The sequence below is a fragment of the Lissotriton vulgaris genome, chromosome 1_1 (genome assembly GCF_964263255.1).
Source record: "Lissotriton vulgaris chromosome 1_1, aLisVul1.2, whole genome shotgun sequence".
Taxonomy (NCBI): domain Eukaryota; kingdom Metazoa; phylum Chordata; class Amphibia; order Caudata; family Salamandridae; genus Lissotriton; species Lissotriton vulgaris.
In genome coordinates, this window is record NC_141685.1 from 1358527389 (window position 1) to 1358545208 (window position 17820).

Below are 17820 nucleotides of genomic sequence, written 5' to 3' on the forward strand. Positions count from 1 at the left end.
AGATTACAATGAGGTAGTATTAAAAAAAAAAAAAAACTGTAGAAAGGCAGCATAAATATTTCACAATCAAATTACAAAAGTTGCAATGGGCAACAGCAAATCCTGAGAGATTAGGCTAGTGAGGGAGGGAAAGGATGGAAAAGAGGGAGGTAGGGTATAGGTATGGGGCGAGGCTAGGGAGGGGGGGTAGGTTAAGGCAATATCATACCACTATACATGGATAATTAATTGTAATGTAACAGAATTACAATGCGGTAGTACTCAAAACCCATCCGGACATTAAAAACAACTCATGTTTTACACGATCAAATTACATGTATTGCATTGGTCTAGAACAAGTCCAGAGCGATTAGCTTAGCGTGGGAGAGAAAGGATAGAGAAGAGGAAGAAGGGTATGGGAATTCGAGGTGGACGTCGCGGGCGGAGGTGGGCTGACCCTCACGCGACCCCCGGAGCCACCCCGGCGGTCTCCATGTCCACGGGCGCGCTGAGATTGGTTCTGTGCAGGCTTTTGGCTGAACGAACTAGCAGGGGCGCCTCTGCTAGGTCAACGAAAGGAATGAAAGGTAGACATGGCCGGGCGTGTGGTGGAAAGGCCCAAGGGCTTGACTGTACCTCGAGAGTCCTTGAAACGCTCCAGTGCAGTGTCGGCCTTATCACCAAACAGGCAAGTGCCGTCAAAAGGTATGTCCATGAGCGAGCTCTGGTCGTCCAGGGAAAACTCGGCGGACCTCAACCAGGCGTGGCAACGGAGCGCCACAGTCGTGGAGATTGCCCTACGGAGGGAGTTAACTTTGCTGCGTCCTTACCCTCAGCCACAGCCTGAGACAACACAGCCTGAACCTCCGCCGGGCACTGAGGCAACACTTCATCAACGGCATCCCACACCGCGTGGGAATAGCGGCCCAGAAGGCAGGTGGTGTTCACCGACTGCAGCCCTAAGCTGGCCGAAGGGAACAACTGCTTGCCAAACTGCTCCAATTTCTTAGAGTCCTTAGCCGGCAGAGCCGTGGGAAAGGCACTTTGAGACGTAGAAGCTTGAATGACCAGACTTTCGGGTTTAGGATGAGTGGTCAGAAAGGCAGGGTCACCCGGCGATGACGCCTGGAGACCTTCTTATACATGGGGGTCCCGGTGGCGGGCCGTGACCAAGTGCCCAACAAGACTTCGGTAAGGGCATCATTAAAGGGCGGCAGCGGCTCCGATGAAGTGGATGCCGGCTGGAACATCTCAGTGAGGAGGTTTGTCTTGAGGGTCACCGTGGGGAGATCCAAAAGAAGGACCTCAGCAGCCCGACGGAGCACCACCGTATAGGAGGCGCCTTCCTCCATAGTAGGCGGAGGAGAGGCAAGCCCCGGATCAGAGGAGACGTCGAGGCCACCGGCCTCCTCCAAATCGTCCACCCAGTCCTGCTCAGAATCACACTGATGAGCAAGCGGGTCCTCAAACCCTTCCCAGTCATCCTCTTCTGCCGGAGTCAGAGGTCTTGGCGGTGGGGCAGGGGCAGGGGCCGGTGAGAGAATAAACAGTGCCGGGAACGGCACCGGTTCCCAATTCGAATCCCAGGCAGGAACAAAACCTTCCGGGAACTGGGGCAGAGGCGGTGTCCACTGCGGCGCCGCTGGCAGAGCCGAGGGCGGTGCTGGCAGCATGGAACTTCTTGGCGCCGAGGCAGGAGCCAGGGGAGAAGGATCCTGCAGTGCCAGGGCTGGAGCCGGCGGACCAGCAGGACCCGGACATAGGACGGTGGGGCCCGAAGGCGCACCGGCGGGAGCCCGAGGCCTAAAAAGGCGGTCCATGGCAGCAAGGAACTCCTGCATTTGTGTGGGAGTCGCCGACAGACCCGGGGAAGGCGGGTTGGCTGCGGGACTCCCATGCTCCAAAGGAGCCGCAGAGGCAGAGTCCCTGTCCCCCTCGTCCACATCCGGGGACGGACGTGGGGGACGTCAGAGTGAAAACGGTTCTTTGGCTTCTTTTTGTGCCGTTTCTTACCCGAATTCGAAGGGAAAGAGGAATGGTGGTGACGACTCCGTGAGCTGTCACGGGAACGACCCCTGGATCTTGAACGGCGTGGGGACGAGTGCCAAACTTTAAACAGCTTCTGGCACCTTTCCCTTAGGGCCTTCGGGCAATAGCCAATACAGTCATGGTCTCGCTCCAGGCAGTAGAGACCGTCGTCATGAGGGTCCGCCACCGTCCCAGGTCCCGCAAGACTTATAACCAGGCATCCCTACCAGCAGCAGAGAAAAGCAACACGAGACAAAAGTCTCAAAAAGATAGTCAAAAAATGACTAGGGTACGTGCTCTAACCGGATCTACGCTTACTGGCATGGAAAAAGAAAGAACTGATGCCAGCGCGTATGGGTTGCGTCTAAGTAGTCTTCGCGACGTCATCTCGGCGCATACGACACCAGTAACGGACGCGGAGCCGCAGGATGCCACCTACTGACGCGCAGGTGTACTGCTAAGCAAAACTTTCCAGATCCAGTCTGACGCCTGGTAATATTCTAAGGTAAGGAATCTATCACTAACGTGTCTCTTTCAGATACTATATTTTGTGACTTTAAAAACGTAGCTGAGGGAAAGCAAGTTGCAAACATCTGAGTCCAACACTAGTTAGCAGGAGCATGCAGAGCATATATACCTACAGCAACACGTGATACAAACAAATCATTTTTACATACTCAGTACAGGGACTGTTTGCTTTCTGGCACAGTACAGTGGAGTCTTTTGCCAGGGCTGTTGGGAGACCAGTCATCTTCCATGGGTTATTACATTGAAACATGACCTACGGTATGAAATGCGGGCAAGAACAAAAGTTCACCACTGTAAATTCCAGGTTACACAAACGATTCACCCTAGATTTTGCCAGGTAACCAGCAGAAGCTAGGGTGTAATGTAAAGGGAAGACCTTAACTTTTGTAAAGGTTGAGGTGGCACAATATTTATTATGTAATGACAGGATGACACTGGGTGATAAGAGTACTTAAGATATACACACTATAGAACTCATCACCCATTTCCTTTGCATAATTTCAATACACAAACTGTATTTGGAGGGGGGTGGCTGCTTACTAAATGGAGATATATGCTCACAAGGCCGTTTATATTTTGCCCCTCTAGAGCCTTGGCAAAGTGAAAGTTTATATGAAAGGTTTACAAAAGAGACTTACTACCCACTTGAATTTTAACACTCACAATAAAGAAATTAAATTTTTTTTAAACGCGATTCTCAAGGACAGATCAATTGCCATTACAGGCTTGGTGACTGGATTGGCTTTCCTTGTATATAAAAACTTTTTTTATAACAGAACTGTAAGACTCAAAAAACATTCTCTCATCTGAATGAGGTGCAATTTGAAAGGACAAAGCCTCTCTTCTAGCATGAACTATATATTTAGAGCCTTGAGGCCCAAGTTTATAAGCACAAATCAATTGCAGGTGGCATTTTTCATTGCTAAACTTTGCACCTTCCAAGTAAATAGAAGGTAAAGCCCAAATATTGCAAGAATAAAATCCAGCTCAAAGTCAAAATCATGTGTTACCTTCACCACTGTTGATTACCCATATATCCAGTATACAACAGTGAAAGCACACAACATTTTTTGTCTGCAAAGTAATTTAAAATGGTTGAATACCCGGACCTTTAAATCAAGAGGCAGGCAGCCAGCACTTCCATTTTTTACACTTTTATTTATAACAATATTCTGTGTTATTTAAGTTGTAAAGTAATCCAACAAAACAAAAATATTAAAACGTTTCTTTTAAAATTACCTGCCTCGCATTCCTCCACAAAATAGAAAAAAAGGATTGAGACATGCTATTAAAAAAGCTATCTTTAGTTCTGTTTTTTCCTGAAATGTCTTAATGGAGAAAAAAAGCAGAACACTGGCACTTTGACAGAAACAAAGTTAGCTCAGGAGAAAGGTGTGAGGAGTACTGTTTAAAAACATTGAGGGAGCGAAGAGAATACATTATCTGGTTCATTCGGTCTCCCCCTCATCATGGTGAGACAAGTGCTGCAAATCTTTTTTTAAGTGTCCCCACCCCCAAAATGAATTACTTTAAAGTGACTGGCACTTCCTCCCCTCACCCCCCACCCCAAATAAAAATAATAAAACAAAAAAAAAACAAGCAGAGAGTTAAATGATGCAGTTTAGGATAAGGGTAGATTCCAAATGAGAGGAGTACCTGCTGAGGGTGCTCTGGGTGTAAAGTGGAAAGGCAAATTAATATGAAGATTTGCTTGTTGGGTAGGGTATTTAAGGGAGGGTGGTACTGTGGTGGGGATTTCGGAATACCTGTAGGGAAAGCAGTCCTCAAACAAAACATTATCAAAAAGGGAATTGTTACCCTTCTGTTCCTTGTGGATATGCAATTCAGCATAAAGATTCCCACCTTTTCATAAGACATCAGGCAGTAGCCACCAGACAAGGACATGACATTTTAAGCTTCACCAATGGGCACCGTGAGCACTGTCCTGCTTTGATGGATTCCTTTTGCAAATCCTTCATATTTGAAAAGTGTACTAAATTAATGACGTAACATTGGAATGGTAGAGACAAAGAACATACCAGAAAAGCTTCCTGATACAAAGAAAGACTACCATGGGAACACCGGAAGCCTCCAAAATATATTACATATATGGTTTCTATAGAAATTCAGAGAGATGGCCATAATTCCTATTTACTACAAAGCAGCTGTAGTTGTCTGCTATTCCTCCGATGAGTGAGCTGTAAGAGGTTTAGAGAAGAATATCTAGGGTTCTTCATTGCAAAGTGCAGTCTGCAGTGCATTCCACTTAGAGAGTCAGGCTAGTTATGGTCTGCCCCTGGGGCCCTCCTCTATCACACAAGAGAGTTTGGGGGGCGCGAAGGGAACAACAACATACAAATCTATTATGTTTGTAATGTATTATGAGGGACCTCCAAGTGACTAGGTGAATGCTACAGTTTTAAAGCAATGAAAGATAAGAAAAGAACTAGAAGCTGAATTCAATAATACTGTAAAATGAAGAGACAAAGTTTTGCCACTACAACGATTTACACTAAGAGTAAACATAACCTTGTGGAAGGTTGGTGGAGGAACAGTATATAGTCACCAATGTGTGTGAAAGAAAGGGGAGGACATAAAAGGGTGTCTTACAAGGTACATTTTTTCATGTGTGTATTAAAATTGATAAAAGTGTGAAAAATATTCATGTCCTACTTACTGCACCAGTGAAACAACTACAGAGGAAAGTCAACAGGTAATTAAGACTGTTGGTGAAGTCAGAGTTTGAAAATGCAGAATGTGTGAAAAAAGAAGATTTATTGTGATGATTTTCAGATCAACCTTTGTCAAACTAAACATAAAATAAAGAACCTTAAAAGTAAAGAGAGAATATTAGAGTTATATCTTCCAAAAATTAGGTGTCAGAATAGCCAGATGAGCTATCATCCTGGAAGAAATCCATCACCTAGATCTTCAACAACTTGGGGTGATCAGCAGTATCACAGAGGAATGGTACCACAATGGCCTGAAGTCTCTTCTGGAAGGATTGAGAGAGCGCAGACACTAGTTCTGTATAGGGAAGTGCATAACAAGAGATGGCTTACCCAAACATAGAGGAAGCCATAGAGGAGAGACACCTAAGAATGTGCCCAAAGCATCCAATGGCACCACTAAGAGAGTAAGCCTGGACTTTTGCTGGGGCTTGGATAATATTTGCTTCTTCTTGAAAAGAAGGTTAGATCACTCCAGTCATGGACCTCTTTAGGTTAAGGATGCCTCCCTATACAGCATGCTGCATTTACCGAGTTCAGTACTGAGTACAAACACACCACAAGTTAACTTGATTCCCAACTCAATAGCAGCTTAGCAACCTTTAATGAGATGACACATTTTGAGCACTGTTAAAGTCCTGAAACCCTCCGAGGACTGGAGGACTCAACACTACTTTCTGTATACTCAAAAGGTTGCCATTTTGAATGAGACAAGTTGGTGCAGCAGGGCATCTGTATCTTTGGTGTCACATGGCCCCTAATCTACAGAATTTGAATTTCCCCAGTGCAGTGAATAATCCAAGGAAGAACCTACAGTTGGCATACAGCCACTCGGAAGTCAAACAATGAAGTCCCAGTATTCCAACATATTTTCTAAAAATAGGCTAACTTTTCTTTAGTTAGCCATATTGAACTTTGATGAAACTGAGTAATTTCGATTTGTTAGCAGGAATTCAAAATAGCACACAACGTGTTTTTTAATTCTTCTGGTTTGGGATAATGAGATTATGGGAATCAGAATGATAGACTCACACAGGATGATTTGCTTGAAGGGAATACATTAAGAGAGACGAGCATTAAAATAATCAGAGTCTGCAATCAACACAACACTCTCTGGGAGGGATTGGTGAAGAGTTAACACCAGGTCACAGCTATCAAAAATGAATGCTGGTGGTACTCTGGCATGAAGAAAGTGAACAGGATTCAGCTGATTTTAGTAAAAAACAAAAAATAGAAAGGAAAGCTATAATTGATTTAGTGGATATTAGTGGTTTGGGGTCATCTTGGAGAAAAAGTGATAACATTGGGAGTGGGGAAACAATAGTGATTTAACTAATTTCTCTCAAACAAACTGACAGATTAGTCAAATTTTACTAACCTAAAATGCCCAAATTCTTTCTACTCTGTTTGAAAGACTGCTGACCCAACAAGTGAATAAACTACTCGAATTTAGTGCAGGGACATCTTGCTCCAAAAGGAGGTCCCAACAACTTCTATGGAATGATTTGTAGAAAATATGCGAAATCAAAATTAAATTAGTAGAGTAATACACAAACAGGAGGGACGGAGAGGGGTTGACAAGTGTAGGGCTTGGTGGGGAGGGGATACACGATAGACAGTAGGGAAAAGAATAACAAAGAGCCCAATAATGCCATCACATTCCTGTCCATGAAAGGACAATATTAAGGCAAATTCACACACTAGATTTGTGGACCCATTCTGGAGCCCTGAGAAAATGGTAGCCCACACGCACTAGAATGGCCCTGTTTCAAAACATTAGATTAATTATAAACAGAATAACTCTCCTTCTCTAAAGGCTTTCAGATAACTGACTTGAAGCACTCGATGGAGGAAGCTTGGTCTAAAAAATTCTTTTAGAATTGATGGTATGCCTACAGAGGCATTAATGCTGCTTGCAGTTGTTGGGAGGAAAGGGTTGTCTCGATCCCAGCAGGCCAGGCAATCTATGGGGTCTGGAATGTTTCAGGGCTCTTGTTCCCCAACCCAACATAACACTGGACTGCAGCCTCACCTCAACAATTTCTGCCACCATGAAAACAGCTCATGATTCTTCTTAAAAACAGAAGGTACAACTTTAACATTTAATATAATAATTTGTTCATTCTTTAAAATGTGCAAAAAACAAAGAAAAGCTTTAAAAAGAAATCTGCCATTAGGATTTTCTGAACCGTACCATTAAAACCGCATTACTAAAAATGTTGGTACCGTATAAATGAAATTGTACAGGAGCTGCACATTAGGGAAGAGGTTCAGAGCCCACTGTTTGCTATTCGTAGAAGGTAACAACATATAACAGTCAGGCCCCACTCCCTATGAATGCCTCTTTATTCATAATCTCCTTCTCTGAGGCATCTTAATCCCACTCTCCAGGTCGGTACCTTACAGGTAGACCTGAGGGCTAGAGATTTCTGCGCAGGCTATCAAACAGTCTGTGTCATAGGGCCTGCAGCGCTACAGCCTGCACATGTGCTGTCGCCAGAGGTGAAACCTCACTCACATTGGGCTGCCTCTTAGCTAAAGATCATTTGCCACTTTTTGCTCTAAGGTTGAGAGAAGTGGTTACGCTCCACCTGCCTCTGATTAGCTAAGGCCCCACAGCCCTGTCCATCTATGAATGAAGGAATATTTTCTTTATGAAAAAAAGACAATATATTACTTTTTACTGCAGCTAACCACACCCTTGCACACAAGTTTGAACCCCCTTAAGAATGGACCCAAGTCTAGCTTTCAGACAGGCTGATTTTTAACTAGCAAAGCCTGGCTGAAACTGGAACGTACTATGACAAAGCAAGAGGAATGCAAGACTCCATTATAAGCTGAGCGTACAGAGGACGATCATCTCCACAGTGTCAAAAAGGAGTAGCAGATCAGCTCACGCTGTACACAGGGGCAGGCTTAGTGAGAAAGCAAACTCTACAAAAATGTTGGCAATTCTACATTTCTTAAATGTAACGTTAAAAATGTATGCCCCCACAATCCTTTCCGCGTTCCCGGCCCGTTCTCTTGGACTCCGAGAGACCGTCTGCATAAGTTCCAGCAGCACGCAGAGGCAGCGGCAAAAAAGTCAGTATAGAATCCGAAAAAAATATCAAAGAAAATATAATACTGAGATCACATATATAAAAGTTGTCCTTCATTTGTACACTTTGTACAGTGTTCGGTTTGTCTTTTTTTTCAGTTCCATTTCCAGTAAACATCCAGCACCCTGGAGCTTTGCTCTATGCTAAGGGGTCCCCTAGGTCATCATCTCCTCTGGAAAGTAGTTCCCGCTTCTCATCTGTGCTCGCCAAAGAGTTCCGGCTGTTCTGGGCTCCCATGTACAGCGTGGCATAGACAGGGTTGGTGAAATTGGTGGGCTGCAGGGAGGTAAGCAGAGGGGAAACAAGAAAAGAGAAAGAATTTAGGATAACGAGTTACAATTTTAACTCTGACTGGTGTAAAACAGGTTGAGATGAACTTGGATCATGTCCATCACAAAATTGTTGGTTGTTATGGAAATTCAAAACACCTTATGGCACCATACAATTTAACTCATGCATTAATCATTAAGTTTTGCCAACCCTATGTGATAGGCCTTTGCTCACCCAGTTATTTATGCTCGGCTCTTGTACTTTCATTCACCATCTGTTCACAAGCACTAGATAGCGTTCTATGCTTCCAAGCTACAACCATGCTTCCTTTCTCTCAGTCTCCACTTATACTCCCAATATTACCATGTGCTCGCATTGACACCTTTTGTAGTTAGAGCCGGCCAATATAATGGTATGCCACACTATCTTTAAACCCCCAAAAATGTTACAAGACACAAAAAGACATATGATATCTTAGACTTAAAGAAATACTACCCCTAAGCCAAACAAAACAGGTCTGTGCATCTGAAAGCTAATTACTCCGAAAGAAAATGATGAGTTGAAACCCAACTGATCCTGTCATACCATCCTGAATATCACACTTTCCATTCGTGTGCTCTCAATTTCCACCTGGGCTAATTAACCTATTCTAACATCAGTGTCTGTGCTGCTAGTGGAGACAAATATCCTTTACAGTGGCTTGAAAGACTTGCAGCCAACAGAACTTCAGCCCAACTTGTAAAATGTAAAAGGCTTAGTGTGAGGCTATTTGGAGAGCAGATCAGATAACTGCATGAGCAACACAAATGTGTGAGCAAGAATGTATGCGTGATAAGTGTGTATCTATGGTAAGAGTGACAGCATGCAGTGGTACAAACTGGTTCAATGTAGTGTTCCATGAAAATAACTGCAGCAACACGCATAATTTTCTTTTATGATGGTTTTATTCTATAATTTGCAAACAAGGGTTACATTTTTACCAAAATAAAAAAAGAATCGAGAAGTTAAGTATCGTCTAGCTTATGTGGTGTTTATATCCTTGGTAACAAGGTTCCCTATCTGAATGGAAAAAATAAACAGCCCTAGGAGGCCATTTTCTCTAGGAGTTTATGCATTCGCATTGGTGTCACGTGCTTCCTCTAAAGACTCTGTGTCGATTAGCTTGTTATCCAAGTACAAGAAGAATTTGTTGTAAAAATGACATGGAAGAAAGGCAGCTCCCTAAATTAGGAAACTTCCCTTCCACTCCAAATCTTCAGAAAATCTGACAGGGCTTTCATATAGGAGTGGGGAAGAATATTACAAAGGTAGGTAACATTTAGTCCTGACACCTTAGGAATGGCGGAGTATGCTGAAGTACAACCATGATGAGATTTTGTTTAATCAGAAATCTGGCTAGAAAACAGAAGTTATAATTAGGCTGCAACCTATCTACATTCGTAGAAACAAGCAGGTACCTGAAATATTAGAATTTCTTTCTAATCAAAAAAGCAGGAATCTCCACACTACACCTGTGCTTAGGATGGCTAAGATTCCCTTCATCAGTATATCTGTGTGGTCCTCCAGGGAGGTATTCTGATTCAATAACCAAACGAATCCACGAGTCTGAAGTAATCCTATCTAACTATCTTAGCATGAATATTAACACCAGAACCCTTATTAGAGTGTCTTGACTATGAGGCCACTAAATTGGTTTTCTTGTGGTTGGTCGAATATAATCTGTAAACTGTTGTTGATGTCCTAGCTCAATTTCTGTCCAAACGCAGGTGAAAATAGTGCTGCTGAATTTATGGTCAGCTGGAAAAGCATTGTCTGCAAATTAGGTTTTTTCACAGAAAGTATACTTTATCTATAATGTAGCTGAATATGTGATCTAAGAAAAAAAACAATAGTAAATAATGGCTTTTATGCAACATTTTTGAGTAAATATTACACACATTTCAGTGTGCCATAATAGATTAATCTTCTAACTAGTCGGCATGCATGTGTCCCTTTCAATGTATACAGATGACCACTGGGATGGTGGTCATCTCTAAATTTGACATGCAGTAATCTGTCAGGGAAGCAGACAGAGTACCAGCCATCAAACACAACATCAGGCGCTTAGCACACAATGCACAAGTATAATGGTTTCAACTCAGATAATTTTCCTGTTCAGTGTGTATGTAGTGCAAGTGGATGACTGTATCAAAAACAAGCGGATTGTGAAAAGGTAATATAATAGAAAAGTAAAGACATCTGTGATCATCATTGGCTTCTGGGGAAGAGGGTGGTCCTATGTTAATATACAGGACTACACACATTGTTATGGAGTAAATACCAATTTTTTGTTCATAGCATGAGTGGAGGCTGTAGGTACACATGGTCTGCGTAGACTGTAAATCAGTTTTTTAGGTGTGACTAATGTGCGCAGATGATGAAGATAATTAAAATAGAGTTCTTAATACAGTTTGGCCAACAAAAGTCTGATAACAGGCTTGGATGCCCACGCAACAGTATTTTGTTACTGTGCGGAATGTGCAAGTAGCTGCTTTGTAGATGTCTGTTATAGGTATTTTGACTAGAAAGTCGATGGTGGCACCCTATTTGCATAAGGAGTGTGCTTTGGGGGGGGGGGGCGCACACCTGATGTGCTTTTGGCTTTAGCAAAAAAAGGTTTGTAAGAATTTGACATTACATCTTACAATACCTTCCAGGGATGGGGAGCCCCATGTGAGGCTTGATAAAGGTTGCCAAAAATATTATGTCCTATGGAAGGACCTAGAGCTATCGATGTCGTACATGAGTGCCCTTTCAAGATATAGTATGTTTAAGGCCCTTTCTGCTACAAAGTCAGAGAGAGGGAAAAAGGTATGGCGGACCATGGTTTGGTTAATGTGATAAAGTGACACTATCTTTGGCATAAACTTGGGACTGGTCCTATGAAACAGTCTATCCTTATGAACCCGAATGTAAGGTAATTCTATGGATAAAGCTTGAAAGTTGCTGATGCATCATAGAGCAATGACTGCTATTTCACAGCAATAATGAGAAAGCAGAGGAGCATAGCAGTTCAAAGGATGGACCCGTGAGACGTTTAAGTACTAAGTTTAAGTTCCATAAGGGCTGGGGGGCGTTTAGGGAGGCAAAACTCTTTTAAGACCCTTCATGAAAGCTTTAACCACTAAAGAGGTACACATGTTGCCAATTTTTCACAAAAGTTGCGACTGCAGCCAAAGTGTAGGCAGTTGGACGTGTTTGCTATTCCAGATGTCCGGAGATGAAGAGGATAGCACATGATGTCCTGAATGAGCCCTTGAGGAGAACTATGTGGCTGGCAATGCAGTAGTGGACATACGTTTTCTACTCTGCTGCATGTGTAGTGGGCCTCAAAGCCTCACGGAAAACGAACATGCGCTCCTAGAGGAGCTGCAAGTACCCAAACTCTAGGTGCTCAGGTGCTATGTTGCTAGGTTGAGAGGCTTGATGTCTGGGGGCCTACGTTGGCCCTCATACTGAGAGAGAAGGTTGAGCCTCAGTGGTAGCTAATCATGTGGGATGACTGACATCTCCAGGAGCATGAAGTATCAACAATATTTGGTACAGGTTTTGGCCACTAGGATTAGGGTCATGGATAACGACCTAATTTTTCCTACAACGTACAGAATGACCGGGAGAGGAGGAAAAGCGTAAGCAAATACCCCAGACCTGTTCATCAAGAGTGCATTTTCCAAGGACCTTGGGTGTGGGTACCTGGAGGCAAAGATTTAGCATTTTGCATTTACAGTAATAGTGAACAGGTTAGTGGTTGGAGTATCCCACTGACAGAAGTACCTGTGGAGGATTTGGAGGTTCAGCTCGTAGAAATGATGTGTCCTGCTTAAGAGGTCCGCAAAATAGTTGTCTACCAATGGCAAGTGTTCAGCTTAAATGTGTATGTTGAGAAACATATTTGGACAAATCACCTGTGGCCAGAACAGACAGCTGAGGCGATTGAGTTCCTCCCAGCTGCTGGATATAGTACATGTCCATATGTTGTCCATCTTTAAGAGGGCTGTTTTAACCCTGATGAGCTTGAAGACGACTAAGGGCTTGCCAGATGCCGAGAAACTCCAGTAAGATGATATGACACCCCTAGTGCTGGGAGTTCCAGAGCTCTGTCCAGTCATCTGGCTGAGATGGGATCCCCACTCTGTGAGTGAAGCATTAGTGGTAATGATCACCTGAGGCAGAAAGTCAGGACCTGTTTTATGAACGAAGAGTACACCGAGATTTGGCCATCACCAATACAAAATCTACCCGATCACTCTTCTCTTGTGACCATTGCTTCGCGAGGCATTCTTGGAGTGGGTGCAGTCTGGTGCATGGCACTAGAGCGATGCAAGGACATCCCCCCTAGCAACCTTAATATCTTCCATAAAATGAGGATGCCTGTCTGATAAAGAGCCAGCAGGCTTTGAAATTCTATACCATCTCTTGGTTGGGTTATGCTTCCTCTCTAACACCGTTATGGATGACCCTTAGAGGAAGTTGAATCTGTTGGGGCAGGAGATGGGATTTGTTTCACTCTGATGGTGAAGCCCTGTCTGTGGAGTAAGGACACCGCTGTTTTGAATGTGTGCTAGGCATTTTTGTTTGCTGCTGCTCTTGATCAGCCAGTCATCTAGAAAGTGAAAGACATGAATAGCGTTTTTGTACAGATTTATGGCCACCAGAACCAAGACCTTTGTGAAGACCCTTGGGGAAGTGGTGACTCCAAAGGAGGACACTACCTTGAAATAGTAGTGGCACCCACTTACCAGAAAGCAGAGGAGCTGGATGAATGGGAGTGTGTACGTAAGCATCTTTTTGGTTGAACACAGAATTTTTTGTCACCCCAGTGGAGCAGTGGGATGATGTTCTGGAGGGTAGTCATATGAAAATGTTCTGACTGAATATACTGGTTGAGGGGCGTTAGGGTCAAGAATGGGTCTGAGGGTAGTTTTTTGGCAACAGGAAGCAATGGGTCCCTTCCCTGGGGTGTCTACACACCTAGTATGCCACCCCATCTAGTGGGAGGGGGACATAAGCCTCTTCCTTATTGGAAGGGTCCATTTATCTATAAGATGGCGGAGACTGAGATGTGGGTTTCACCTCGCCTCCGCCAACTGAGGAGTGGAGTTGGCAAAAGTGGGCACATTTCCCTTCCTAACTAGATTTTCCCGCCGGTTCTCGCACCCCAAATGGGGGTTTGAACTGGTGGAAGCCAGTTGCTGATAGCAGTATAAGGCTGTGGGTAGCTAACAAAGGTGGCAGGCCTTTGAAGCTCCCTCTTCGGGGACCCTGCCCATCTTGGGGGGGGGGGCTTGACACCTATTCCCAGGATGTGTTTGTTCCAAGACCCAGAGAGCAGAGGGCTGTCTAGCCAGGGGTCCCGAAACTTGTCTGGTGGTGGCAAATGGCTGTGAGCCAGTCAGAAACCACACCAGAGTTGGTCGTTTTTCAGGGGGCATCTCTAAGATGCCCTCTGTGTGCATTTTTCATTAAATGCAACACTAGCATCAGTATGGATTTAATGTGCTGGAAAGTTTGATACCAAACTTCCCAGACATCACTACAGCCATCATGGAGCTATGGAGTTCATGTTGACAAGCTCCCAGCCCATGTACTCAAAATGGCTCCACTGCACTTACAATATCGGTGAATTGCACAGGCACTGTAGGGTATATTTCTCATGCAGCTATGCCTTCGCCTGTGGTATAATGCACTCTGCCTTTATGGCTGGAAGGCCTGCTAGAGGGGTAACTTACCCATCCCACAGGCAGTGTTGGTGGCATGGCAAACAGGCATGTGTGCCACGACTCCTCCTCAGTTTGGTCTGCACCAATCATGCAGCCTGCTCGGGCAGTGTGTGGGTGTTAAGGTGAGAGGCACCTGAGGGTGGAATAATACATGCTGCATCCCTCAGAGTCCTTCTCTGGTCACAAGGCCCTTGGCTCCAGGGGTACCTTTTACAAGGGACTTCCAGGAGGCCCAGTGGTGTGCCAATTGTGAGTAACAACAGTACAGTTTTAAGAAAGAACACAGGTGCTACGGCCTGGTTAGCAGGAACCCAGCACACACTCAGTCAAGTAGGCATCAGGTATCTGGCAAAAAGTTATGAAGTTCCCATGCAAAAAAGGGCACTTTCCAACACACACACACATGTATATACTTTCTGCAATGGTTATATCGTAAGCTTTTAATAAACCCACCATGCATCATAACCTGGAGTGCAGGTTGTTTTCCTTCTGAGGGTAAACTTTTGAATAATTGAACAGATATGGTGCCCGTTTGCCCCTACCAACGCCATTGGTGGGACAGCCTCAGGTCACTGTGATCATTGAGACCGGTACATGCAACGAGTCTCCTGCCGCTAGAAAATGACATTGGCATTATTTAAGATGGAAATGTAACAGAACGGATGATTAGAGCACACACAGGTAAGTATCGAAAGACACTATTCGGTACGTAGACTCCTTATGAATTTAACCGAATTCTCAGAGCAGGCATTCCACGGTATACCGCACTAAGAGTCAGCAGGTCTACTGGCAGGGTTGTGGGTGGCTGCATGATCGGATCCCAAACTACGGTGTGATCTGTGGAATTGAACCAGATAATACCATGGAAAGTATTAGAAACCAATGTGAGTTGGCAGCAGTACTCGTATTTGAAGAGGAGCAGGAACCAGAGGGCGACTAGCCTTGTATAGCACCCAATGACCATACCAATCTCAATTATATTCCAAAACTTTTGGAGAAACTTTTTAAAAAGAAGATGAGTGGTGGGAGGGGTCTTACCCTTAAAAAATTACATCCAAGTAAACAGAGTTCCAAGGAGCCTGAGGCTCTTGATTGTGCCAAAATATGAGAATCCAAACTGTAAGATGAATAGTTTGAGCTAAGGACAGGCACTAGTTAAAATATGATGACATTACTGATAAAATAGGCTGAGCTGGAATGAATGGCACTGGATGAGGAAATTGCTAAAATAAAAGAAGACGTTCAGTCACAGGACAAATAACTGATCAAAGACAGGCTTAAGGAAATAGACATCAGACTGACTAGGTTTGCGGAAGAAATCAAGGAGTAAAGAGAAGGAAGTTCCTTCAAGACAAAAGGGACAATGAACCCTCACGCATTTTAACATTTACTAAGAATTTTGATTTAATACGCAATGATCCATAACTAAGTACCAATCAAGGTCAAAAGAAACAGTCACTTTCAGAAACAGCTCAGACCCAAGCTCGGACTCATGTACATGAGGGATCTTCTTCTGAATTGCCATGACTGGCTATTCCTCCTTTAGCCGAATTCTGCCTAACAAATCAAGAGAGACCGAAAGAGCATCAAAAGAAATAGGGACAGACCAACAGAAAGGGTAAGGAACAGAAGGGGGTGGGGCGAGATAAGGAGAAATGTCTAACTTTGATGAATAGGTTTCTAACACCCAAGTAACACTATGTTACCTGTTGCAAAAAATAAACAAAATTGCGCTGGAACCTCTTAGAAGAAACTGCTATATACCAGAACCATTTAATGATGTCATTTGGTCTCAGTCTGCCATGATAATGTGGAAACAGCACTGACTTGGTTTAAAAAAAAAGATAAAAATAGCAAACGTTAACTGGGATCCATAGTAGGTACTAATGACGCTTCATGTCACACCGCTGTTCAATTATATCATGCATGACTGATCTGCGAGACTCTAAATATTAATTTAGGAGCACACATTTATATATGTATGATCATAACATGCTTAATGACTGATTTCTTCCTTAATCATAACTTTTTTCTTTTTGAGCAGGAGTACCTTTTACAAAAGTCGGACAGGGATGGGCACATTGCTCGCCCCCCAGCTATGCAAATTTATTGAAGTGCTAGTGGGGGGAGCAGGTGATCTGGATACAGCAAAATTAAAAGTACACAAAACAGTCACCTGGATCAGCTATTTTGATGATCTGTTTTTAATTTGGCAGGGCACAAAACAACAAGCCATGGAACTCACTGACAGTCTAATTCGAAAGAATATACATTTGAAACGCAAGTCATCTACGTAGTTCTAAAATTGAATTCCTTGACATACATGTTGAAGTAATTGACAACAAACTTGAGAAGAGGCTCTATAGAATATAGAAAGCTGGCAACAGTGTACTACATGCAACTAGTTATCACCCGACAAGTTTAAAGTAGAGTACTCATTAGGGTCAAGAGGGAGAAACCAGTTACTTGCCTGTAAGGAAAATGTTACTTACCCAGTAAGCATCTGTTCTATGCATCTAGAGATGTCGATTCACATGCATTGCATACTCCTGCCATCTAGTGTTGAGTCCGGATGTTTGCCAGTTGGTTTTCTTTGAAGAAGTCTTTCCAGTCACAAGGTAGGTGACTCCTCCTTTCGGTGATAATGTGCATGGACATCAACTTCATTGTTGAAGAAAGAAAACAGGTAACTGAACTGATTGATTGATATGACAAGCAGATACTACTTTAGGGAGAAATTTAGGATTAGTATGAAGAACCACTATCTTTTGGAGGTGAAAGAAAGGCTCTTGTATAGTCAATGCCTGAAGCTCACCAACTCTCCTTAACCCCTTCGGTGCTCATGACGAGCTCAGCTCGTCATGAGGCACAGTGCTCGTGTGCTCATGACGAGCTGAGCTCGTCATGACCACACCCATTTCTATTATGGTCCAGCACAGCAGGGGAATATCTTAAGCAGCCAAGGTGTTAATGAAGTTATCGCTATAAGGAAAGAGACTTTCCATGACATGAATTGCAACTGACATTTGTGCACAGGTTCAAAAGGTTGACCATTAGCCTTGTAAGAACTATGTTTAAGAACCACTCTGGAGCAGGGGGAATTCTTGGTGGTATTACCCTTTTTTATCCTTCCATGAAGGCTTTAACCACTGGAACTCTGAATAGGGATAAGTGTTGTCTGTTTTGCTAATATGCAGCTACTTCTGCTAGATGTAAGCGAATTGATGAGTAGGCTAATCCACATTGCTGTAAATGCAACGGATAATAAATGATGTTCTGTACATAAGCATCAAGTGGATTGATATGGTTGTTGTTACAAAAGACAACAAACCATTTCCATTTTGCAGCATAACATGCTCTAGTAATAGGCTTTCTAGCCTCTGAGAATATTCATACAGTCTGGTGGTAATTTTAAATAACCAAACT

The 17820-nt window shown here is 43.6% G+C and overlaps 1 protein-coding gene across 2 annotated transcripts in view; it reads right to left on the reverse strand.

Annotated features, from left to right (window-relative positions):
• Positions 1–3673: 3673 nt before the first annotated feature.
• The window catches only part of LRP1 (LDL receptor related protein 1), a 1437817-nt gene continuing 1423670 nt past the window's right edge, over positions 3674–17820 (reverse strand). For both annotated transcript variants that reach the window (XM_086966724.1, XM_086966716.1), the window contains exon 89: positions 3674–8641. In XM_086966724.1, coding sequence (XP_086822850.1) covers positions 8504–8641 — 138 coding nt within the window. In that variant the 3' untranslated portion in view covers positions 3674–8503. The remainder of the gene's footprint in view (positions 8642–17820) is intronic.